This window comes from Myxine glutinosa, chromosome 8, assembly GCF_964187855.1.
Source record: "Myxine glutinosa chromosome 8, kmMyxGlut1.1, whole genome shotgun sequence".
Lineage (NCBI taxonomy): Eukaryota > Metazoa > Chordata > Myxini > Myxiniformes > Myxinidae > Myxine > Myxine glutinosa.
Window position 1 is genome coordinate 18,307,559 of NC_136268.1, and position 26,890 is coordinate 18,334,448.

General features: G+C 46.1%; 1 protein-coding gene across 2 annotated transcripts in view; it reads right to left on the reverse strand.

The window, feature by feature from the left end:
- Positions 1-8,945: 8,945 nt before the first annotated feature.
- The window catches only part of LOC137417327 (MOB kinase activator 2), a 100,838-nt gene continuing 82,893 nt past the window's right edge, over positions 8,946-26,890 (reverse strand). For both annotated transcript variants that reach the window (XM_068103179.2, XM_068103178.2), the window contains exons 2-5: positions 19,623-19,774; positions 17,116-17,209; positions 15,703-15,830; positions 8,946-11,798 (exon numbers count right to left, since the gene is read on the reverse strand). In XM_068103179.2, coding sequence (XP_067959280.1) covers positions 11,527-11,798; positions 15,703-15,830; positions 17,116-17,209; positions 19,623-19,774 — 646 coding nt within the window. In that variant the 3' untranslated portion in view covers positions 8,946-11,526. The remainder of the gene's footprint in view (positions 11,799-15,702; positions 15,831-17,115; positions 17,210-19,622; positions 19,775-26,890) is intronic.

Here is a 26,890-nt window from a genome sequence, read left to right on the forward strand (position 1 = left end):
ACATAAGGAACTGCTATCTGTCCTTTGAATGTGTCGGTTGTTACGGATGAGAAGTATAGGTTATTTGAGGTCTGATGGAATTAATGTGTATGTGAGGAACATCAAAAAAAAAGAAATATGGATATATGTCATTACTAAAAAAAAACAAGCAATTGAGAGTTATTGGGTTAATGGGATATAAAGGTATGCATCCACAAGTTGATGGGTTAATAAAATTTTAGTTCTGGATGATACTTAAACTATGAACAATGTTGGCAATATACAGGGAATGTGACTTGTTGGTTTTGGGGGCAAACAGGTGGGTTAAAATAACTGGCTAGTTTTAAAGATCGAGAGGACCACATGATCGTGCAGATGTTGATTGGACGCATGATTGGGCTTGTGGACGGATTTGGACGGGATTTGGCGTATTTCACGGGGACAGACGATTGGATTTTGGTGAAGATGTAAATATGGATTCGGATATGAGAAAAATTTTAAAGTGCTTCTTCATCATCGAGTAATATGGCCAACCAGGTGGAGTTATACTCTCCACTGAGTGCCATTCTAGTTGTAAAATGCTATTTGTCAGAAGGCATTTTTTCAGAATTGAATGCAGATATTGGGAAGTTCTGGAAAATTGAAGTAAAAAGACTCAGGATTGGACTTAATTATTGGATGAAGTTTAGGAAATCACATACTGGCGAGATGTATACGTGTGTTTATGGGGCACCATGGAGAATTAAACTAAAAGACAATTTTTGGAACAATTCATTTACCGATTGGTGAGAAACGCCATGGATCCCTACCAAATGTAAGACAGTATAAGACAGCCAGAGGCCGACAAGGGCAGTAAACAGGTGCATGGTGAACAGGTGCATGATATGCTGAAAGCAACACCCAAGCGGAGCCAGGAGGATTGGAGTGGATTGGATTGATATGGAGTGGATTGGAGTGGTGTGTGTGGTAACGACCACCAACTAATGCCTGCTTTCGTGATGTGTGTTTAAAATCCACCTGAGGGATGGACCACATGGGATTGATCGGACCAGGCACGAGATATTTTGCTTTGTGAAATTGCAATTTTGGGGTCCAGATGTAAAAAAAAAATTGGTAGCTTTGGTAGCAGGAGCTACTGTGTAAATTGGGGTATGCTGCGTTATGCGCGAGGTTTGCAGAATTTACCCTTGATGACAAACTTTTTGGCATTTGGAGTCTGGACGGACCCAAGGGAGGGTGTCCAGGCAGCATGTCGGAGTGTTAGTGTCGAGCTGTGATCAAAACGCTTGGCCTGCGATTGAAATCTCAAAATGTTCAAATGAGATTTTGAACATTGGGGGTGGAACACGAATCTCAAAGAGGACGCAGACAGGTGCGTCAGGTGACAGGTGTGTGACAGGTGTGTCCCTACAGGCAGAAGCGACAGTCTGGATCGAATGGGCATCTGTGAGACCTTCCTGTCAATACGTTGAGGTTTGCCCCTGTCTGTTTGTCTGTCGAGTCACCTGTTGGAACACAACAGATAGGAGGTGGGCGAGTCACCTGTTGTAAATTGTCGGGGAACATTTGGTATGTCCCCCTATTAATAATTTGCAAAAGAACAGATGAACATACAACGGTCGGACAAATTGATTCGTGAAGTAAGTGCACGTAGGATCTCTAGCACCGGAAGTGGCCGAGTATTTTTCAATCAGGCTAGTGTCAGCAGGTGACGACGTCTTAGTATATGTTGTGCTGCTGGTAGTTGGGATTGTGGTGACAATGGCGAGTGGTATCAGCAGCGGGAGCTCTGACGGTTTGTGAACAAGTGTCGATGTGACGAGAGATGGACATTGAAGATCAGAGAGGTGATTGGTTGAAGAAAACATTTTTGAGATGTTTGGGATGTTCTGCTCTGGAAAATTGAAATTGTGGTGTACAGGTGTATATTCCAACCCTAAGGAGGGACGATGGTAGAGGTCGTCTCTGTGGTAGGATGCCTTCGGATGGGAGAGGATTGGTTGCGAGACCCGTACCCTTTTGTAGTGGCTGAAGGAGAGAGAGAAAATTGGTTTGTTTAAAATAATCGTTGGAATAATTTTTTATATTAGATGCTTGAAAAATTCTAATCGTGGCTGTTGTCAGAAGTTTTTTGGGTTTTTCAGCAACGGAGATGCTACAAATGGCAGGTGGGTATCCTCAGAGACGCAACACCAATAGGCTACTCAGGGAACACCTGCACTCGCCCAGGGCGCCAAACAACCCCAGCACACCATGTTGCTGCTAGTCATGATAGAAACACCGCTAGTACAGAGCGAAGCACCACTGAAACAACATGTATGGCCAGCAATGGAGGAATGAACCTGCGCCAACCTAACAAGCAGAGATAGATTTATTTGATAACTGCAAGGGGGACCTGCTACTTGAGTTCGGAGATAACCGGAGGTCCTTTTGTTCGATAGCCTCGACGTCTATTTCAAAAGATTAGTTGGGGTTTAACAGTAGACCGGACAAACGGGGACAAAGGGATGGCCCATTAAAAGCGAACTTCGAAATATACTCAAACCTCACCCCCGGCAAGAGGCTCGAGGGAGAAACGAGGAGAACACACGTTGGAAACCGAATGGCTCTCTAAATGATTCAAAGATTGGGGGGCAACCATTTTGAAATCCCATGTGGGCGCAGGAATTGGCTGCTCCTGTTTTTCCTTATTTGTTACAAGCTCTTAGCTCGGATCTGATTCCCGACGACTTCGCTTTGGGTCCGACTCCCGAAGAATTGCTGTCACCACATGGAGGACATGGATTTCCTCTATGCTAACGGCGCAAGCACATCCGCGGCACGAACCCTTGGAGAACGCAACACTGCAAAATGGCGCCGATCATGCAAGCGTCATTTCAGTTCTGATTGGCGACAATTTTACCACCACGAGATTAAGTATCGCGGGTGTAGCTTTGTCTCGGTTCTGTATAGTCTTGCGTTTTCAGTCCTACGATTGGAGTCGACGATGGCAAGATGCCTACGCCGGAGGAAGGGTGAGCTGGAAGCTGCTCTGGGCGCTAAAGGATGTAAGAAGATACACTGCCGAGTACTAAGAGGCTCCTGTAATTCTACTTGTATCAAAATGTTTCTGCGACATGGTTCTTTAGAAACAGAGACGAATGTGGAGACCAAGGGTCTATTCAAATGGTAAAATGATACTTAATTGAGAAATAATATCTATAGGAACATGAATTGCAAGCTTGGCACAACTGCTGACTCAAGGCTCGGTCTATGTCGGAGGACGCGGAGTGGGGTCGGATCTAACAGTAGTCCCTGCCAATCTGCTTGAGTGACTGCCAGACTCGCTGCTGGCATTGAGGCAGCTCTCTGGGAATATCCAGAGAGATGTTGACTTTCACAAGCCCATGATCAGATGAACCAATTGGAGCAGAGGAAGCGCAGGAGACATTTGTGGGAAAGTTAGTCATCATGTCTAGAAGGGAGGACTTGCCATTCGGAGAAGTCCGGGTTGGAAAGTTTACAGATCGAGTCAGCCCCATGGAGTCATAGAAGTCCTTTGATGAAGTGCCATGGCTTGTGAGAGGTGCCCACACCAAGCGGATTTGCATGGTGACAATTGAAGTCGCCACATACAAGGAAGCGAGAGTTGGGATGAGAGGTTAAACGTTTGTCCATGTTCTCTGAGAGACATGTAGATAGAGTCATCACTGTTTGGAGGACGGTACAACATACAGATGAGCAAGCAGTGGGAGCAGAGGGGAAGTCACAGGCAGAGGTATACCTGGGGGTTGGGAGGTGCAAGGTGAGTCCATGGGCAGTTGGAGATTGAGTTCTTGATGTAAGGTGCAACTCCGCCACCAGGGTGTTGGTTGTTCAGGCCTATCAAATCCGAAGACAGCAACGAGGGAGACACTAAGCAGACGGGGATGTCCTGTAGGAAGGATTCTGGTTTATCGGCAACGATATTGGATTGAGAGATCTGTCATGTTAAAGAGGAGACCTCGGATGTTTGAGATCCACAGAGGTGGGGATGGAATGGGGGGATGGGAGTGGGGGGATGGGAGTGGGGGGAGGGGGGGGGGAAGTGTTGGGGTGGTGCTGGATGGTGGGGAGGCGGGGGCAAGGTGAGGCTTTGCAGCGTGAGATGAGGAGGAGGTTTAAGTGTGTGGGGGAATGTTTGTGTGTGTGTGAGACAGAGAGGTGCGGGGGAAAGATTGTGTGGGTGGGGGCAAGGGAAGGTTTGATTGTGAAGGGTGTGGGAGAAGATAGAAAGGGGTGACATGAAGTTTTGATGGGTTGGGGTGGTGGTGGATGATTTTCCGGATTCCACATTCCCCAAGTTTGACAGATGGAGATAAAGATCATGAGATGGAATGTTGGAATGGTTGTTAACACTGTGCTGCAGGAGAGGGGCTGAGGTTGGAGGAGGTTTGTGGATGAGGTGCAGCTATCCTCAGCACCAACTCTGTGCGATCCTGTCAGACAAAATAACACGAATACACGCACTAAACGCACCATTAACTCAGTAAATAATAAGTTAAATGCTACTTCAGTTCATTACACTTGCCAGATGGTATTGCATTTGGTCCGTTTGTTAGTCTGTCTATAAAGTACGTACTATTGCAATGTGAGCACGTCTATAAAGTACGTATTATTATAACGTGAGCATGTCCATAAATGATGTATTAATAAGAATGTGAGTACGTGTATTAAGAACGAGAGTGCATCTATAAAGTACGTACTATTAGAACGTGACTATGTCTATAAAATGCATATCGTAACATGAATCTAAACAATAAAACCGAAACAATCTTGTCTGCTATGTGAGCATAACCTCACATCGTCAACGCCACACAAAGTCCTGGTGAGGGTCTGACCTTGGCGAGGGTCTGCAATGTCTCATTGCTCTTTCTAGTTAGCCCGTCCCCAGCACAGCGGGGTTTTGCAATCACTTGTCTGTGTGTGTGTCTGTCTGGGCCGCAACTTTTTTTTTTACCATTTGAGCGTTGTCATCAAATTTTCAAGGCTTTTTAGCTCACCTGGAACAAAGTTCAGGGGAGTTTATGCGATGGTGCGTCGTCCGTCCGTCAGTCCGCCCATAAGCACTTGTAACTTCTTCTCTGAAACCACTGATGTGAGTGTGACGAAACTTGTCACAAATGATATTTGTTATGTTGTGACTTGTTTGTTTACGGCATAAAAATAAATAAATTAATAAATCGGGGCTTAAGGGGGTTTACCAGAGGTCAAAGTGGATCAAAGTCTGCCCCCCCCCCCCCCCCCCCCAAAATAGGAATTTGCTTTTTTTCTCTGAAACTACACACAATATTTCGATTAAAACTTGAACACAACCTTCATCACCCTTGATGCACCGAAGTTTGTTCACGGCATAAAAAAAATGGGCCCGATTGGGGTTAACGGAGGGAATCGGGGGAGGTTTATGATCACAAGTCTTATGATTACGTTTGTATGATTCTACATGCTGCCCTGTCTTTTAGCAACCATTGAAATTGGTTTAAAATACAGTGATACTCTTTAGAATACCTTGACTGCGTGGAGTATCGTGCTTTATTCTACCAGGTGAGCACCTAGAGGTATGCCGCTATTTTTAATGATAAGAGAAAAGACAAATTCATAATTTTGTCAAAAGGTCAAAGGTCAGCGTCACCAAAAATCATAAATTTTCATCCAATTGACCTAAAATTTCAATTTACCATTTGACTTTTGTCATCAAATTTTCACCAAAGCTTTATTATGAGAATATGGAGAAAGGAAATTAATAATTTGGTTAAAAGTCTCTCAGATTCACACTCACGATGTCTCTCCTAAAAGACCGTCTGGACAACCCTCCCATCCACTTTCTGAATAATCCTCTCCAAGAAATTCTGTCACTCAAGCTTTTGGGTCTCACTATCTGCCATGATCTTTCCTGGGAAAACCACATTTCAAATCTGGCCTCCAAAGCCAGTCGCCGACTGGGCATCCTCCGTCGTGCGAAGTCCTTCCTTGGCACACCTGAGCTCCTCACCACATACAAGGCTTTCATCCGCAGCTCAATGGAATACTGTTCCCCCATCTGGTCTGGTGCTCCTGCCTCACACCTAGCTCGTCTTCACGCTGTTGAAACCAAAGCGTTCAGAATCATTGGTATTGAAGGAGTCCGGGCTCCAGCAGAATACGGACAAAAGCAAGGCACAAACTCGTCCGAGAAGATTCGTAAAACCAACTCGGGAACACTGAAAAGCCCGTTTATCGGGCTGCATTATAAAGCACAACCCGAAACCGAAAGCCACGCCTCTCAAGCGAGGTGTGCTTCGGTGGTCACGTGATCGACAGGTGTAGCTGATTATACCCGCACGCGCGGCACGCTTTGGTGGTCACGTGACCAGCCACTCTGGCGCCGCGGATCCCCGCCGGTGACGTCACCAGCTGGAGCAAGGAGATTCTGATGCTGGTCTTGCTTGGGGGACCCATGGGTCGCTACACACGCCCCCCCAGAATGGACTTGGTCCAGGGAGGTCAACCTGAGGGGGGTCTGGATGACCCGACCGAAACGACCCCTGGCTAGTCGCGGGGGGGTTGGGGGGGGGGTCCGGTGTGGTGGCGGGTGGTCGGACGGGGGGTGCAGGCAGGGGGGGTCCGGTGTGGTGGCGGGTGGTCGGATGGGGGGTGCAGGACGGGGGAGCGGCCGAGGGGCCGGGCAAGTCTTCGGGGGAGGCTGCCGAGGTTCCTCGCGGGCCTCCCGAGGTTGCAGTTCGCGGGTGCAGTGCCGAGAAGGCTCGAGCGGTGCACGCGAAAAGCGGGTGAGCCAACCGAGGGGCTGGTCCAGGCCTCGGGGGAGGCTGCCGAGGTTCCTCACGGGCCTCCCGAGGTTGCAGGGTCGGAGAAGTAGTTGCGGTTGTAGTTGTAGGTGCGCGAGGGTGACGAAGTGGCCGTGCCGCGAACGTCAGTGTGCGCGAAGGTGACGAAGCAGCCGTTCTGCCAACGTCAGTGCGCGCGAAGGTGACGAAGCAGCCGTTCCTTCGGAGGGTCTTGGAATAGCTTTGCCCCTCCGGTCGTAGAGGAGGAGCTGAGCGTGGTGCGCGAACCTCATAGTCATGGCCATCGTCGTTTCCGAAACTCCGGCATTTCGAAACCGCGTTCGAAACTGCGCCCGAAGCCGTGCGGGAGAAGCCGGCGTCACCAGCTTAGGTGGCTTCCCTGGCTAGGGCGTGCTTGCCGTGTCCGTTCGCAGCCCCCGCATCCGTGCGGGGGCAGTCGGGGTTGCGTGTTCAAATTCGGGGTCACCAGTGAAGGAGTCCAGGCTCCAGCAGAATACGGACAAAAGGATGGCAAGGCACAAACTCGTCCGAGAAGATGTTTATTCGTAAAACCAACTCGGGAACACTGAAAAGCCCGTTTATCGGGCTGCATTATAAAGCACAACCCGAAACCGAAAGCCACGCCTCTCAAGCGAGGTGTGCTTCGGTGGTCACGTGATCGACAGGTGTAGCTGATTATACCCGCATGCGCGGCATGCTTTGGTGGTCACGTGACCAGCCACTCTGGCGCCGCGGATCCCCGCCGGTGATGTCACCGGCTGGAGCAAGGAGATTCTGATGCTGGTCTTGCTTGGGGGACCCATAGGTCGCTACTGTATCTCCTGCGATGAAGCTGATTCTGAGGGTCTTTCACTTACTCACCGCAGGCAGGTTGGTGGTCTTTCTATCTTCTACCGACTCCTCTCTGGCCTTGCTCCCCCAGCTCTCTCTGGGCTCTGTCCCCCAAATATTCCTTCAGGTCGCACAAGATCTGCCTGCAACCCTCTTATGGTTAAACTGCCAAAATCAAGACTCTCTGCTCACCTTCACTCCTTCATTCCCTTTCTCCCACCTCTGGAACAAACTCCCCCACTCCCTTCAATCCCACTCCTCCCTCCAGGTCTTTAAAACAGGTGTTCACCACCATCTCTTATCTTCCCCCATCCAAAACCTTGATCTTTTCTACTCCCGCTAAGTCACCCCAGATACACGTTTTTGAAATACCAACTTCTTTCCTGGAAGTCCCAGCAGTGTCCGTTTTTTTTGTTTTTTTTAAATCTCTCGACCCTCCCCCCCCCCCCCCCCTTCCCATGCCTCCTCCCCCCAAGCCTTCTCCCTCCCACAGATCTCCCGATGTCCCTGGTCTCCATCTTCTCTTGTCCCTTTATCATATGTTTTATGTGTCAGTTTGTCTTTTTTATTGATCAATGTTCGCTCTTACACGAGCCTCGATCTTGTACACCTGCACGGGATACCAACCTTTGCAGTACCCACTACTCCACTAGTAGATATTGCATAAAGTTTAGCGAAGGATGCAACTGTTGAGGAGACTTTCATTGGTGATGATTCGGTAGAAGGGACAATCTAAATACCTACGAAATGGCAGTGCACATTCCAAGTTGACCACAAATCCATGAGTTACCTGCATGTGACAACAAACGAGTTTTAACAGGTAAATATTCAGTTGCAAATTGCCAAACAACCTGTCTGTCACCAGGTCGCAGGATAATACATTTGAGATGTACAATTACAGGTTGGAATCATCAGTTGTCCGAAAAGAGTGCAGAGGTAGCATACCTAACTTTGCGTTGTGTGGCCTTGGTTCGATCCCCGACCCGAATATGAAGTGCCTGGTGCTTTGCCAGCAGTGCGTTCAGGGTTGCAACATCAAGTACACAATCCCTCTGCGGAACGTTAGGCCTGGAGTTAAATATCCCAAGGTGTCTTTCGCTAAGAGGAAACAAGCTATCATTGCTTACTCAAGACTTGCCCAAATCAGCTCAAATCGAACGTCAGGCCTAGCCATCTGGTTCATGAAAGACTTGGAAGAAAACCGTTCCAACCACACAAAGTGGGAATACATGGCCTGGCAGTTGTAGTAGTAGTAATTGTCTGCACAAATGGATGTGATGCCCCACCCACAGCACAACAATCAATCACAGAAGAAGCTTTAGAAGAAAAAAACCCAAAAAAAACACAAACTTTATTACGCAATACATTACTGTGGTAACATTCAGCTTAAAAAGAATGTGACGTAATGAACAAGGGCAGCACAAAATGGCCGCTTTCAATCTGCACAAGGAGCCTCTACGAACAAACAATTTAAAATGTAGACATATTTGAACCCTAAAGAAAACCCAGGTCACTCACACCGATCAGGCAGGCAGTCCCACAGTGCAAGCTCAAAGTGGAACACATTTAAACATGGTAACGAGCAACGCTTCAAATGATTGGTGATACAGGTAAAAAATACACTATGTACACTGAAGCATGCGTACAGAAAAAAAAAATTATTTTATTTATTTATCACACTTGGTACATCTTCCATGAAAGTCACACTGAGGTCCACCCCCTCAAATCCCCCGACCACCAAATCAAGATATACGTAATAAACTTTAAAAAAAAATTATACGATTGATAAATGAAGAAAAAAAACCATTCAATGGAAATGCCGAACGATTAAACGATAATGGAAGTTTCACAACGCTGCCGGATAATGATCGGAAAGCAACAAAGCTTGCCAGCAATAAAAACTGCACGTCTAAGTTGATGGCAAGTGACATGGCCTTTGCCGAACCTGCTACAATAAGGTTCAGTGACGTCAGTGCACCTGTCGTGCACGTCAACGCCTTCGGACAGTGACGTCATTATTCTCCATGACCATCGCCAAGCGTACCGTCGTTGCCAATGGGCCACGTGAGGCGTTTTATAATGGTGTTGTCTGCGGAATGTATGCGACGACAAATATACAACTCCAAAACGAATCGTACAAGATTGGTGCTTTGTTGCGTCTATGAACGTCGTCGACTCGAAACAATCGGCAGCTTTTTGATTCGTATAATTTTCCGACAGGAAAAGTAAAATGCTAAAAGGCACGTTTTGAGACACCTGCATTCCTGGGTTGGACGTCCCTCAGGAGCACCGTTCAGAGAGGAAAGAGGCACGGTTAGCTTTTCGGACACGAATGGAAGGCACAGCAGAGGGCGCTGGTTGGACGTTTAACGCAAGACGTCTCGTAGATACCAAGCGTATTGCCGTAGAGGAAAAACTCATGTGAAACCCTTTAAGATCCAGATTGAAAAGAAAAACGTGTCACGTGTTCTTACATTTCATCAAATTCGCCAAATATGTCAAGATGTTCAGGCAACAAAGTGGCGAATGCTGAACCGAAAAGGCTGCAGCAAACCAGGGATCAAAAGACCTCGAAGCTCCTCCACAGGCCTGGACCATGTAAGCTCGATCACAAAGCATTCAAAGTCTCGAAACCGAAAGACGCTCTTTTGCTCCGCTCGATAATCATAAAATTCCACGGCCCTTGGAGAAATTGTGTGGGTCACCAAAGTGGCTTGGGAGGAGATCCGATTCGAAACAACAGACCTGGATGCAAATGTTGGTGGAAGAATGCATTCTGCGTTTCGAACATGGACGTTTTGAAAGAGTGGCATGACAATCGGTCCTTTGGAGGCGCTTGTGCTTTTCGCTCAAGACAGGAGTTGGGAACGATTGCGGAGATCTTACGGCAAAGTGCACTTGAATAAATGTCGGCCCCGGCTCGCAAGACACTGTTGGTGGGAATCGGGTGGACCGTTCCTAAAACAGAGTGACAATTAGTCAGCGCTAGGACCGGAGGTGTAGGCAAGGCCTGAAGGTGTAGGCCCAACAAAATAAGGTTTGGCAGTGAAAATCCTGATTAGTTAGGGGGACGGTGACACTCTATCACAAAAATAAAATCAACACCCATACGGCTGGATAGTTATAAGGCACAAATAAGGTCTAGACTCTAGATAAACCAAGCGGCTGTCATGGAAGTCACGCAGAGGCAATTGCGATATGTTGTTAGGGCACAAAAATGACTTAAAAGCATTTTACTTTGTGCTCAGTAATAAGTTGCCACCTCCAGAGTATTGGGAATTTTCTACTTTGCAATTGCACAGGAATACAGGAGTCCGGCTCACGAGTCCAGCTCAGCTAGCATGCTCGGAGCACAAATTCGCAATGGGATCGTGTCCGGATGCAAGAGCGTCACAAATAGGGAATGCTAGTTGGGGAAGGCAGACACCATTTGTTGTGACTGCCAGGAGGGGATGCAAAAGGCATGCCGCCGACATGCAGCAGGCCAAACGACCATGTGGAAAAAAATATGTCCTCGATGTCGCAAGTCTAGGAGGCCACCATGAATGCGAGCGCATCCCCAGACCACGTCCCAAAGAAACGGATCAGAATCAAGGAAATGAAAGCGAACTCATTTTGGACGATGCGGATCGAATGCTACTTATTAAATAACTCAAATGACTGAAACCAGCTCAGCAACAAAAATGGTGGTGACCAGCACTCTACAAAACCCTCGCCTCGAGTCAACCTCGAATAGTCACGCCTCGAGTCAAATATAAAAAAGATAAACAAAGGCAACAGACATTCGTTTGCCATAAGAATGTGAAAGAAATAAGAGGAATAACCAGCAGCTTTTGGTTCAAAACAGCGAAGCCATGAATCGAACCTCAGTGGGCTCAATGTTTGAATGTCGACGCCGGCTCATGGAGCTGCCTTATGTTTGAGGAGCGCGGTGGTGTGGCGATGAGGCGGAGGGGATGCACAGAGCGTCGGTCAGGTCGGAAAGAGGCGCAAGCTCCGCGGGCGGTAACAGGGAGAACTGGAGGGCGAATGTGACGAAGTGAACGTAGAGGCTATTGAGATGCGAGTGGAGATCCAGCGCCACGGTCTCGCGGAAATGCGAGTGGTACAGGTGTGCGAGCACGTGGAAGCACAGCCGGAAGATGCGCTGGATGTAGGTGCTGAATGCTGGAGGAAACTCCTGGCCTGCACAGAAAGAAATAGTGCAAAATCCATCATTATTCTGCTGTAAACTACAATTAGTCAGGTTTACTATGTTTTTTTGTTCAAATTTTTTGGAGATTAGCAAAACTACACATTTATGGAATATTCAGAGCATGAGGAATCCAAAAATTAATGTTGGCATTTGCGAATTAATTTTGCCGAAAATGACAGGACAGTGATGAAGATCTGTAAAAGCATATTCCTGAACGGTGTAGACCTAGTAGATCCTGTGTATAGGACTTGTAGTTCAATCTGATACTAACAAGGCTGCTTTCTTGCTTTATAAACCCATACCTATAACTTCAAAGGACTTGCAATATCATGTATTAAGTAATACAGTTATATCACAAATATAAAGACAATGGTATTCAATTACCTTTGTTTGCTGCTTTTCTATAATCCTGAGCACTATTTTGAGGCCTTTATTGGATTCCTTGACCCAGAAAACATAGGATTAGCATATTTAATTAAGTTTCTAGGTTGACTAGAAGCCGAGATAGCGCAAAATATGTATTTTATGGCGGCCATTTTGAAAATCCAAAATGGCGGCCATGCAGGTGTCTGTGCAAATGCCAACATTGATTTTCGGATTCTGCATGCTCTACAACAACAAAACAACAGGCATTTTAAGGCCATTTTCCCTGCTAGAGCGGGGGTTAGCCTTGCGGTCCCCATGACAATCTTCTCCATTTTGCCCTATTTTCTGCATCTCTCCTTGTTAACCCCCTTGCCCGCATTTCTTCTTCGACCATCTTCAGCCAAGTCTTTCTCGGTCTTCCCCGTCCTCTACTTCCTTCTATATTCATTTCCATCACTCTTCTCAATCAGTCACTTTCATCCATCCTCAACACATGACCAAACCATCTCAACCTGTTCCTCTTCACAGCATCAATCACAGGCTCTATTCCCATCATCTTTCGCAATTCATCATTTGTCTTCCTCTCTCTCAACGATACTCCGCACATCCATCGAACCATTCGCATTTCCACCCTTTCCAGCCTTCGTGCTGCTCTACGTTCATTACCCATGTCTCGCTCCCATAAATCATAGCACTTCTCACACATGCAGCATACACCTTTCCCTTCAGCTTCAACGACACGCCCCTCCTCGTCAGCACGCCACTCAGTTCCCAAAACTTCTTCCATGCACATCTCACTCTCGCAACCATTGCCGAGTCTGATCCACCTTCTCCATTCAGCATGTCTCCGAGGTAGCAAAATGTTTTCACAGCTTTCACAGCTTTCAATTCCCCATGCTCTGATGATTCCAAAAATGTTCAGGTTTGCTAATCTCCCAAAATTTTGAACGAAATTATATTTGTTAACATAGTGAACCTGACTAAATGCAAACTACAAGTATGATTACTGGCTTACTTTTCAACAGGATGCTAGAATGGGAGAAAACCTAAGTTAAAGCGGCCTCGTCTGGGTTTGATTCTCCACCCGACTATAATCTGTCGGATTGGTGCATCGCAGGTGGGGCGATATATCACAAAACATCGCCACCATTTGATCAGAGATGAGAATTGCAACTCGTGTGTTAACTCAAGCCGACCAAGCTCAGAACAAGTGTGTGTCTACCCTCAGGAGTGCCAGGAAGCACTATCTCTTCACACTGAAGAATGAACTCTCAAACCTGTCTCCTTCCTCCAAATCCTGGTGGCGTCTGGTCAAATCCGTTTCTGGTGTTTGTTCCCCCTCCATCCCCTCCCTAATACCTCAAATGGCCACACAGTTGACATCGCACGTGACAAAGCCGAATGCCTCAACTCTGTGTTTGCCTCAAAATCTTTAGTCCCAAACCCATCTCTCTCTGTTCCCACCTTTCCCAGTCGAACCCAACTGCTCCTGGACTCTGTGTCCTTCTCTCCTGACAAGGTGGAGGAGTTTTTGTCTAACCTCGACTCTGATTCTGCAACTGGACCAGACGGCATCAGCCCACGGGTCCTAAAATCCTGCTCTGCCGCTCTATCTCACCCTCTCTCTGTTCTTTTCACCCTCTCTTTTGCTCAAGGTCATCTGCCAGCATCCTGGAAATCAGCAAACATTACCGCTTTACACAAAAAAGGTGCAAAAACAGATCCTTGCAACTACAGACCAATCAGCCTGCTCCCAATTATCAGCAAAGTCATGGAATCCATCATTGCCTCGGATATGAAATCTTTCCTCTTCTCCAATGGCGTGATCTCTGATCATCAATTTGGTTTCAGACCAGGTCACTCTACTCTGGACATGCTGCTTCTGCTGTCTCAACAATGGATGGAGGTCCTCAATGCCAAACAGGAAATCAGAGCTGTCTCCCTTGACATATCATGTGCCTTCCATACGGTCTGGCACCCAGCTCTGCTCACCAAACTCTCCTCGTATGGTATCCATGGAAATCTCCACGCATGGCTTGCGGACTTCCTCTCTGGTCGTAGTCAACGTGTGGCCCTGAATGGATTTCTCTCATCTCCCCTTCCTGTTCAGGCTGGAGTTCCCCAAGGCAGTGTTCTGGGCCCTGTGCTTTTTCTGGTCTTTATCAATGATCTCTCCGACTCTCTGGAAGATCCTCTCTATCTCTTTGCTGATGACTCCACTCTCTGCCGCTCCATTCTTCTTCCCTCAGATCGGCAGTCTGCAGCCTCCTCACTCTCTGAAGACTTGGACAAAATCACAGACTGGTCAAACAAGTGGAACATGTCTTTCAATCCTGACAAATCTCACACTCTTACTATGTCTCTCCGAAAAGATCGACTGGACAACGCTCCCATCTACTTTCTCAACAATCCTCTCCAAGAAGTTCTGTTGCTCAAGCTTTTGGGTCTCACTATCTGCCATGATCTTTCTTGGGAAAACCACATTTCCAAGCTGGCCTCCAAAGCCAGTCGCCGACTGGACATCCTCCGTCGTGCGAAGTCCTTCCTCGGCACACCTGAGCTCCTCACCACATACAAGGCTTTCATCCGCAGCTCAATGGAATACTGTTCTCCCCTATGGGCCGGTGCTCCTGCCTCACACCTAGCTCGGCTTCACGCTGTTGAAACCAAAGCTTTCAGAATTATTGGAATCTCCCACGATGAAGTTATCTCTGAGGGCCTTTCACCCACTCACCGCAGGCAGGTAGGTGGTCTTTGTCTTCTTCCGACTCCTCTCCGGCCTTGCACCCCCAGCTCTCTCTGTGCTCTGTCCCCCAAATATTCCTACAGGTCGCACAAGATCTGCCAGCAACCCTCTGATGGTTAAACTGCCGAAATCTCGGCTCTCTGCTCACCTTCACTCTTTCATTCCTCTTTTCTTCCGCCTCTGGAACAAACTCCCTCACTCCCTTCAATCCCACTCCTCCCTCCAGGTGTTTAAAACAGCTGTTCACCACCATCTCTTATCTTCCCCCATCCAAAACCTTGATCTTTTCTACCCCCGCTAATTCACCCCAGATCCACCTTGTTTGAAATTCCAACTTCTTTCCTGGAAATCCTGGCAGTGTCCATATGTTTTATACCTCTCCCACCCCCCCCTTCCCATGCCGCCCCCTTCCCATGCCCCCCCACCCCCCAAAGCCCTCTCACAGATCTCTCGATGTCTCCATGTCTCCATGTCTCCATGTCTCTCGGTCCCTGCTCTCAAATGTTGTGTTTGTGTCCTTCCCCCTCTCTCCCCATCTTGTCTACCGCTCCCGATGTTATATGTTTTATGTGTCGGTTTGTCTTTCTGTGTGATTAATGTTCGCTCTTTCACGAGCCTCGATCTTGTATACAAAGAAAAAAAAAAAAAAAAAAAAAGAAGCGCCCAGGATCTATCCAACGGTACGATCTGGCCTCCCCTGGCCGAGGCGTGTTTGAGCACGTAGTGGCGTCACATTCCCCGAGGGACAAACGGGATTAGAGAACACATAGCCGTATACTCACCGAATTTTGTGGGGAAAATGCTTTCATTTGTGACAAGCCGCTGCACGGAGCACATCACGCAGTCGACGTACTGAGGTGCCGCCAATTTCACCTTCTTGCCCTTCTCTCCATCCTGCCAGTGCAGCATCCTGCAAACACAATCCACCAATCAAATAAACGCTCACCACTCCATCATCAAAGAACCACCACTACTACTTCACCATTGCAGGTGGACAAATCACAAAGCTCAATCAATTCTTCAATACAATTCAGGCATGACCACATGTGTATTACAACATGCTAAATCACACCCTGAACAGCAACTTCATCAGTGACCACCTGGTATGTGTAACTGGTGGTTGGAACAGTCGGCATGGATTGGCGACTCCAAACAAATAGTCTCTCCCTTTTTGAACGGAAAGTTATCTTAACTGGAATTGCGCTACTGGAATTGACAAAAAAACGTTACGGAACCAAAGAGAAACCTTATGCTTATGAACCATGTTCTAGGACAAATTCACTGCCCCACCACTCTTCCTTCCTCCTCCTAATACCAAATACCAGTTCCACTCCCTTGGCTGAACCTCCGAGTTCGTCACGGCGGCGTGATCATTGCACACAACACCACAGTGCGTGCATATGGAAATGAAATGTCCCCACAGGAAGTGTTGCATCATCACACTTCTGGGAATGAAACCACAAACTCTTCGAGCCAACTGCTATGCGTCAATATAGGTGTGTGTACAACACGTGTGTGCGTGTGTAACGTCTTTGTGTACAGTGTGTGTGTGTCTGTCTGTGTATGTGTCATGCTGACCCTCATTTATGAGTGTATCTATACAAAGCGGTCCATCCATAACCACCAAAAATGGCTTCCATCCCAACACCTTTTGGAACCAACAATCCTGTCACTATCTCAGTCACAGTGTCGTGTGACACAGACACAGGGCTTGGATATTTATTTCTTTTTTTACAATTTCCAGTGTGTCTCAATAAAATGTAAACAGACTAATAGTTCAGAAGAGTTAATTAAACATCAGAAAGAGGCGATGATGAGTGTCACTAATACCGAACAGACAGGTGGTGTTAGCGTGTGATGGAATGAAATGATTGCACGTCATCAGTCAGCTGTTACTCATAAAGTGCAGAACGACTACATTGTAAAGTTTCTCTTTTCCGGGATCAAGTCTATATACATTTTATTGAGACACCATGTATTTTAAATCCAAAGAGTTCAAAGATCACAAAGTCCGGGGTCAAATGGTACTCCAAAATCTGAATTATGAAAATCTGAATATTGTATTACGCTTTATGTGTTTAAACAACACAAAAAAATCACAAAAAAAATATTCAAAACCTGCGCCAGACTGGAGGACGTTACATACATTTATTGAACGACACCCGATCCACAGCGGACGGTCATGCAGCACTTACGTGCCAGGAATAGCCATGCTTGGACACGTCTGACTGGTGCAGTACTCCGAGATGGTGCTGTACTGGAGGCTGATATGGTTGAAGAATGTGGTGGCTGTGAAAGGGAGAGGGACGGGGGAGTGGCGGTGAGGCAATGAAGCAAAGAGGAATGGTGATCCCGGCCTTTAGAACTCGCAGAAACAAATGAAACGTGCAATTAGAAAGAAACTTCATTTACACTGGAATTCCTGCCTCATAATCAACCTCAATATAGTTAGGCCGGAATAACAAACGCGCCCAATGGTGATTTATCGCTCGAGAAGCTCTGCACACAGAGGTCCCACTGTTGGCATCTTATTCCAGGAGAAAATCCAGAGGCTGTCTGTAAAGTAAAGGACAGTTGATCGACGTGTGCCAGCAACTGCGTGCACAGTACATTTCCCCTTCATACAAGAGTCCGCGAGCTTCATACAAGTATCTAAAAGTCCGCGAGCCAGAGAATGGCGTTCAGACATTTGCAGGAAAAACACATTTAACCTGCCATTTTTATTTTATGATCGCGTGTCTGTCCGATCCATTTCACGTGAAATGAATGATCCTTACAGGTGAGTCACGTCAAAGTGTCACCTGCACAGGCTCGAGGCACCGCACGCGATGATGAGGCCGAAAGCCACAAAAGCTGGTCATGTTAGGCAAACACACGGACAATGTGATTACAAGACACGAGTTTTATTGTGCGTAACGTGAGCACCCAAGCAAGGAGATCATACAGGAAGGCAGCTGGCTTCATGGCTTCAGTAGAAACGCCGATGGAAGCGTCAAAATTGAAGGATTGCTATTTTCATGATGAGAGGCCAATGCTCACAAACAATCATCCTCACACAAACGGCAAACTCGGGTATGCATAGCACTCTGCGCTTTGCCTCAAGTTGGAATCTCGGAGGTTCGAGTCTGGTCGGCAGTGAAGGGACATTAAAGGTTTATTGCTCTAATAGGTGCTGTTACAATACAAGAAAGAAAAAATACAAAAGGGGCTTTGGATGCTTTTCTTTCCCTTTTGACAGGCTGCCTCGCAAAGAACACCTGCATTATATTGCCCTACTCAAATTTCTCCCTCACCTGTGACATTCCTTCCTTCAACTTGTCTACCCGTGTATGTCCCTCACGGGATGTCTGCGAGCGACTGAGGTTGGAAACTAGTGCAAGGATCTAGGTTCCCTACGCAGACTCACGGCGCAATACACAAAACAAGCATTCTGAGCATTGCGCTGCAATACATGTCCCCGACCGGCAGTCTGTCGCCCGGAAAACTGTTGGGGAAATTACCAAAGTTCAAAGTGCCATAACTTTGTCAAAAACGATCGAAACGTCGTGAAGTTCGAACTTGATCTGTAACTTATCAGGTGGAAACGATGTGCCAAGTTTGAAATCATTAGCATTAAGAGTTTAGAAAAAAAGTCCGGAAAACTGTTCTTTGCGTGACGGACTGACGGACTGACAGACGGACAGACGGACAGACGGAGGGACGGCGTGCAAACCTATAGTCCCCTCCGGTGTACACCGGTAGGGGACTAATAAACAAGTAAATAAAAAAAAAAGAGTCCTTGGAACAAATATACGAGAAAAGATTGACCACTGGAAATAACAACAAACTGGTCCTAGAAAAGTGATCCATGCAAAAAGAACGGATTACTTTGTGCCCCTGGAAGACTCGTGTCCACCTTCTGACACTTGCTATAGGAGATTACAAACCAACGTGAAGAATAAAACAGCGTCGTGGAGAAATAATGCGCTGCAGCTGCAAACGGCATGGAATGGCAGCCAGTTGTGGATTAAAGGCAATCTAACTACTGAAGCAAAACAACGCGGCTTAGGTGAAGGCCCTTTGGTTGGTGCGAGACCGAACCTGCCTTGATCATGGAATGCAGGTGCCTCGTAAACAGGCACCATCCCACACCTTAGCCCAAGGCAGTACTCACAAGACATTCAGGATGAGTTGAGCAGAGAGAGAGAGAGAGAGAGAAAAAGCATTTGGACAAAATGAAGAAGAACCAAATATGAACCACCCCAATCGGTCATCTCAGCACAAACAAGTTTCGTCCAAATCCGTGCACGACATTTTGAGATATCCTGCCATGTATCATTTTGGCCCTATCTCCTAATGGTGAAGAATCACTTTAAAAATTCTAGTAGCCGGATCCGAATCCTGATATTCACCAAAATCGTGTCACATACGCTACATCGCTGCCAAATTTCGTCCGAATCCGTGCACAACTTTGAGATATTTTGTTCACAGACAAACAGACAAACAGACAGGGGTGAAAACATAACCTCCCTAAGCTTTGGTGGCGGAGGGAATAATTAGCCCTACCAGTTAAACTTTGCTCAATGCACGACCTACATGGTAGAGCAGGAAAGATGGATGGTGGGTTTGGGTGTGGGGGGTGGGGGGGGGGGGGGGGTGAGGGAGGAGGGATAAACAACAGAACTATGTATAAGCCACCTATGTGGCTAAATCAGTGACTTACTATGTGTAGCCAACCACTCGTTGTGGTCAATGGCATCCGGCAGTCGAACCAAGGCACCGAAGTCACAATCGGTAACTTGGGCTCGAATGACGTCACCATCGAGATACGTCTTCTTCTGATCTGCTGGACGCTCGCGGTCCTTCTTGCTCTTCCTTCAATGAAAAGAAAAAATTCTACTTCAACAGGTTTAATTTTAATACTCCATTAAAAAATACATTACATTTAAATAAATTTAATACCTTACAAAAGGAAAACAAACTGTGCTGCTCAGTCGGTAAGCTCATACGTAAACGGCCAGCTTTGAAAGACAATTACAACTCGCAAGGACATTAGGAGACATCGATGTACTTCCCCATCAATGACAAAGAAATAGTAAGGAAAGGACATGAAGTTTGGGATTTGAAACTTGGCTCACAAAGCAAGTGCTGAAACGGGAACAGCACACACAGCAACGCAAATATGATGAATGTCGTGTGCGAACACACAAACTATTTTGCGTTCTGTTTGTCTGTCATTGAGAACAAGGTAAAAACAAAACAACTTGATTTGGTGTACAATGGTATGGTACCATGCAAAGTTAAAAAAGAGACAACTTTCTGCCCTGAGAGCTGGAGGAGGAGACGAAGGTAAGACAAAAGAGAGACAGAGACCGAGCTAAAGACAATTGAAGTAACCAAGGCAGACAACAGCCATTTTGATCTAAATGTGACGTCATTGCTCGACCCACAAAGCAGGACTAAAGAACAAGCATATGGGGGTAAACGATGCACACCTATCTGGTACGATTCAAATTACACTGAAAAAAAAAAAAATCAAGGAATTCCATTTACAGAGCTGTGGAGTCATATTACAAATATTCTTTAAAAATAAAATAGAAAAACTACAAAACACCACACCCCTGACAATAATGCAACTACTCAATAAATAATCTGAGCATAGTTTCCTGGAAGAAGATCGTCAACGCAGAACAAACTAGGAGGGGCCCACGGAACATCCACACAATGTAAAATGTGACTTCAAAAATGATGAAATGTAACTTTGAGCCCCCCCCCCCCCCTCCAAACTCCCCAAACCCTCAACCTCCCCTCCCCACTTCAGGCCTTTAAACCCCTGCCCACCTTCGACCACAACACATCAACCCCTCCATACCCCCCCCCCCCACCCTGACCAAAAGTCCTCAACTCCCCCCACACCCCAAGCCTCCTAAGTTTGTCCTCCCCTCTTCCTGCTCATAAAAGCAAATGAGCATTCCCATATCGAAACAGCGGACTAATTAACGCTCAACCTCCCCCGCCATGCCATCACAGACTTCACAGAAACCAGTCATGGTCGCCTGTCCAACTCACAATCCTTCCCGCGAGATGGGAAACCTCATGGCATTGCAGCTCTCAAGTGACAATGAGCACATTAATTGTGCCAATAAACAACACAAAACCAATTGTCTTCTTCCTGGTGCATATATAGGCCTACACATCGTTAAACGTAAATAATGATGGATGTTTTCTCGCACAATGTTGCAAGATTCCCCAAAGTCCTCGGACAAAGACATTGGTTTTATGGTTCCTGGTCAAGTCATTTAAGAGAAAAATAGTTGGAAATAATAGCAAGGACGCGCATAACCTCCGCAGTAAAAGCCTTGCTTGAGGGAATGTCACATAGTTATATGGGTGGTGTATACACAAAAGACAGCTGCCTCAGCTTCCTCGATCGCTGAGACATATGTTCACAAGGCCCGTGATGCCTAGCAGGTTCTTTTAACCGTCGCGTTGGTCATTTGACACTAAAGGGAAAACTTATAGGGAGGGCAGGGCGATTGCAAATATTCAAGTTCCGAAAATGGCTTTAGCTTCGCACAGCAGTAAGTACCTACATGGCGGCCGTATAATTTTCCAGGTTGAAATTGTGGGTGGATTCAGGTGAACTGTCCAACCAATGGGTTGAATGGAATGTTGGATGGATGCACGCACAGCACCTTTTACAGCACAGATATTGCTGGACGTTGTTGCAACAAATTTCCACTGCTCACAAAGGATCTGAACAAGCTCAGGGGAGCCATGAGGTGGGGATCAATAAGTGACAAAGTCCAAACTCAGGTGGTTGGCTTCTATGATTACATCACCACAGAATGAACTAGAATGGCATTCGGGAGAGAGCGTACCTCCACCAGGCTGAACATTTTACGTTTTGTATCCCACCGATAGGCCGGATCTGGATCTGGACCTGAAGTAAAATCTAATCGGCCTGTTTTTGTCACCTAACCAACTCATCCGCCAAGTTTAGTCATAACTCGTCCACAACGTTTTGAGAAATCGTGTTATATATTGTTTTCACCCGATCTCTCAATGGTGAAGAATCACTTGGAAACAAGCGTTACGCCTAAGTCCCCCGTCGTTGAAGTGATGCGAGTTGACAAAGTGGAAGACGCAAGGCGGCCATCTTGGATTTTGACGTGGCGACCCAATTTTCAATAGCGTTCTTCCTTATGCCTACATACACCGACACACAAGATTAGAAGTTGGTACTTCGCTTATTTTTCAAGATATTCCACTCACAATGTTCAGACATACATGGCGGTGGCCATCTTAGATTTTGGCTTGGCGACCCAATTTTCAATAGGGTTCTTCCTTATGCCTAGATACACCCACATACCTCATTAGAAGTTGGTACTTCGCTTATTTTTCAAGATATTCCGCTCACAATGTTCAGACATACATGGCGTCAGACATACATGGCGGCGGCCATCTTGGATTTTGACGTGGGTTGCACACACACCAAATTTGAATGCGGTCCTTCGTTTACTCCCGCACGCATGCCCGCCCGCACGGACGGACACACGGACGGAGGGGAAAACCATAGTCCTCCTTTCGCTCCGCGGTGCGACGGGGGACAATTAAAAAAAAATTCTTGTATCCGGAACCGGATTCAGATCTTCACCGAAATCGAATAATTTTGTCCTCATCACACACCCAACCTGTCCACCAAGTTTCGTCCAAAGCTGTCCATAACCTTTTGAGATATCTTTCTCACAGACAGACAGACAAACAAACAAGGGTGAAAAGATAACCACTTGGATAAGATAGGGGAATAACGCACAAAACTTTGCGTGGTCTCATATGTCCCCAGACCTGAAGTATTTGCTGAGTCACATCGACATTTATACATTGTAATTCATTTTCTTTGGACAATTTCACCGGTCCCAGCTCATTTCAAAGTGCAATTAACGAAGAAACTCAATTTCACATCGCAGGCACACAACGTCCTGCCCTTTTTGAAAACCACGGGACCAACTCCGAAAATATAGAACGGTGTGTAATCCAATGCCCACCTGTAAAGCACAAGGACAGCAGTTCGTACTGGCGAATCAAGCTCAAAATGGGACAACCTGTGGGATAGTCTGACTATCAGACTTTTCCTTTAACCATTCGATTGTTTTATATTTTGTCCTTCTACAAGTAAAACAACATTTCTGTCATTGAACCAAAGCAGAGTTGTAAGGAAATGAACACTAGCTCATGTGAGCGCTGTGGATGTTTTAAAAGGTATCTGCAGCAATTAATGAGCAAGTTCTGGCCTCGGGAAACTGTTCATAATGACAAAACTGGGTGTAAACAAGCCATAAGTACTTAATCTCGTTATTACATCAAAAAAAATATACACACCATGCACAGAGATCAAGAAATACAGGATTTCTCAAAAAATGTTTGTTTTATCGAGAAACGTTGACACAAAATTCACAAAGCCACCCTTCGTGCGTTCCACAGTAGCCGCCTTGCCTGACAGGGCCTTGTTAACACAATTTACAATGACAGCTTTTATTACTCAAAACACCATTTGCTGAACACAGACCCCACAAAATAGCCAAGCTACTATAAACAGCGTGACCAAGCTGGCACATTGGCAAGCCGAACCAACAGATGCCAATTTAAGCTAAAAAGGCGACGTTCAATGGGATAAATTAGACAATGCCTACGACGACAAAAAAATAGGACCACGGGTCCTAAAGTTCACCTGGATCAGGAGTAACAGTCAATGACATCATAAAGGATTGAAATTTTGTTCGTGCGCAGAATCTGGTCACATGATTGGTTGAATGGAAGCCCTCTTGATGCCGATTACAGCAAAACATGCTTACAGGTTACATACAGGTCATGTTTTGGGTTGAGGGCATGGCTGTGCTGCTGATGCAACACCCCCTGTAGGATATGGCAGGATTTTTTTTTTAGCGTTTTAGGCCTGATTTCAACCTGTTAGTGAGTGCAGATTTTGATGCGGTCACCTGTTAAGCATCAGATATGAAGCTTATGGCCAAGTTTAATCCAAATTGTGTGTTTCGTTCAGTCGATAATGACTGAAGTGTTTAGAGATTCACTCACTCACTGACTTACCAACAGAAACTGCTCGATTGCATAAGTTCACCGGAATAAGTCCAGGTGAGCTTAAAATAAATAAATAAATAAAAACACACAACACACACACCTAACTCATCCACCAGGTTTTGTTCTAACCCATCCACAACTTTGAGGTATTGTGCTATATATCGTTTTCGGCCCTATCACTCAATGGTGAAGAAGATGTTGTGCTCACAGACAAACAGACAGGGGGAAAACATGACCTCCTGCAACCTTAGGTGGCAGAAGTACAGATAAAAATTTGCATATCTTGGTTACGCAAAAGGGTAATTTTTTGAAAATGGCTGCCAAGGCAAATGATTATGACTCGTTGCAAAATTAATAGTACCTTAGAGAGAATGCAAATTCGGTTTGAAAATCACATTAATAAGTTACAGACATTATGTAGGCAGACACCATTGCTTGCCTCATGTTAACAAACCGTGATAAAATCCGAAAGGAAGTGCCATACTGCAACTGCTCGCATGTACAAATTGGTTAAAGATCAATGGCCTATTATTACCAAACCAACCCCACCACTTGATTTGCAGATTTAGGTTTTTTTATAAACCGAAATGGCACATTTTAGAAAGCCTGTTGTTTTTGGGCAAAAACTGCATGAAACAGTCTTTTAAACCACAAAAAAAACAAAAAACATACACAGTTCGGGATACTGGCACCCATCGGTCTATACACATGTGATCGAACATGAAATCAACATGCCTTGAATATCACATCGAGATGAGAGAGATTTTAAAAAGTCCATCACAAATTTCCATGAACTTTACGCATTTGCATTTGATTTATGTACATGACAAGTAAGAAAGCAGAGTCCCCCGAGCCGTGGCCTCTGGGCAAGGAACCGGCTTTGCGTGCTCGGTGTGCACTTTGCCTTTGAGCCACGCGGGTAGCAGATGGTCTATCTGCTCGGAGGAGAAACCAAGGATCCCCCCCCTCTCCCCGCTCCCAGAAAAGAATTCACTCGCCGGCCAGGAACGGCGGCCATTTAACCGCTGTTAATTCCACTACTCCCTCCTTTCATTCGGCCCAACATGGCAGCTCGTTTGTTCCTTGCAGTGAAGATGACGAAGGCTTCTCGTCATTCGGAATCCACCATTTCGCTTTGTCCAAGACGTAGGCCTCAGTATTACCCTTTTAGAAGACAGAACTATTTCTGGGGGTGGTCCGATTTTTACAGAGGCCTGAAAATAGCTAAAACTGGTTCACTTCTATTGTGGCTTGAAAGGAAGATACTTATGCAATGTCCAGAGAAAAAATAACGACCACTTGACGTTTGTTTAACAATACATCGACGCTGAGCCGTAAAGAAATAGCAAATATTTTAGGACAATGAGGCAACACTGATAAGTTGCGTTTCACTCGAGCGTTGCAACAATGTCTGAAAGATCTTTATCGCCAACAGTATGTGTGGGAATATGTGTGGTAACACAGACACGCACACCTGTCAATGTTGGTCTCATTGTAACTTCTATCAAGGTCTTCCGTACTTGACTTTGAAAACCGGCCTGCCTTGATTTGCAGGTATTGTTCTCATCTTGATTCACCTCATCTTACTCGTTCTCATAAAAGGTCAAATATGGTTCTACTTCTTTCAAATCGACATACCTATGTCACCGGTCAGGTCCTTCTGAGATCTGGCTCCGTTTCCACAGACCATAACACTATGGTGTGTTCGGAGAAATGACCTTTCCTGGCCATGCCATATGAAGGCTGAATAACTTCCAGATGGGTCCAGTGCAAGGAGTTTTGAAGTTTGATGTTCATTCATCTTTCTCTTTATGAAATGGACGTGTAGTTTATTCTCTGATGTTGAGGTAGAAAAGTTCCTTCCCACCCCAGACATGGTGTCTGTGCTCTGTCTGGATCATAATACCAATTCTCACCGGCGCAGGATCGCCTCGGACGACCCAGGGTACTTGAGGGATAGCTAATGGTTGCAAGCTCCTTAACATACTGCAGACTTGTGCAGCAACCTGCATGTTTGGAGACGACTTGAGGTAGTGCCCTCGTCCTATGTGAGCCTCGAGCAAGATCGCTCAAGAGTTTTTAACCAAAAACAATTCCCATTAAAGCATTAAAAGTTAAACTGGAGTTACAATGTCCTTAATGCATCAGTCTCTACTTTCAACTGGGAAATTATCCCCAAAACACAGTGAACTCCAACTCTTCAACCTTGTGGAACACGACATGTTCAAGGCAATGGAGGGTGGGTGGGAGATCAGTAAACCGTCAGAACAGGAATGCATGCCAGGACAGATAACCAGCCATAGGGCTGGAATGAGAATTCTGTGGAAGCCTTGGATTTGTTTTCGAGTGCTACAGCGATCCACAATGGCAAAACATCGCCCATCCCGAGGTCTACCTGACCTCCTTTAAATGACTGCTGACCCAATATAATATGACATTGAAGGAGAGCATTGCCTTTTCCACCCATCTTCAGTGTAAGGGATTGGGGGAGGTTTGGAGTCGGATATCCCTTAAAGCAAGTGTGAAAACATATTTGGACACGCTAGAATTGATGGTGAGCTGTCACCTGTACATAGTCGCTTTGAAGTTAAAGATGGAGTTTCGTCGATCTTCAAGGGATTGTTAAAGCATGAAAAAATTGGGGCAAATGGTCAAGTAAAAGTAGAGGAAAAGAAAAATAAAAGGCAGCACAGAACGGGGTAACGCGATAGACTCCATGGGTCTTCGTGGTGAACACAAAGTTTTGAAGCAAGGATACAATTGTCTTCTGCATTGTACTCGGGAATGTTTGTAGTCCAGGGATCTAAAGATGTGGTCTGTGAATGCACACACACCCTGCTGCTTCTTTGTAACTACAAAAAAATAATTCCATTTGCACCTGCTATTTCACCA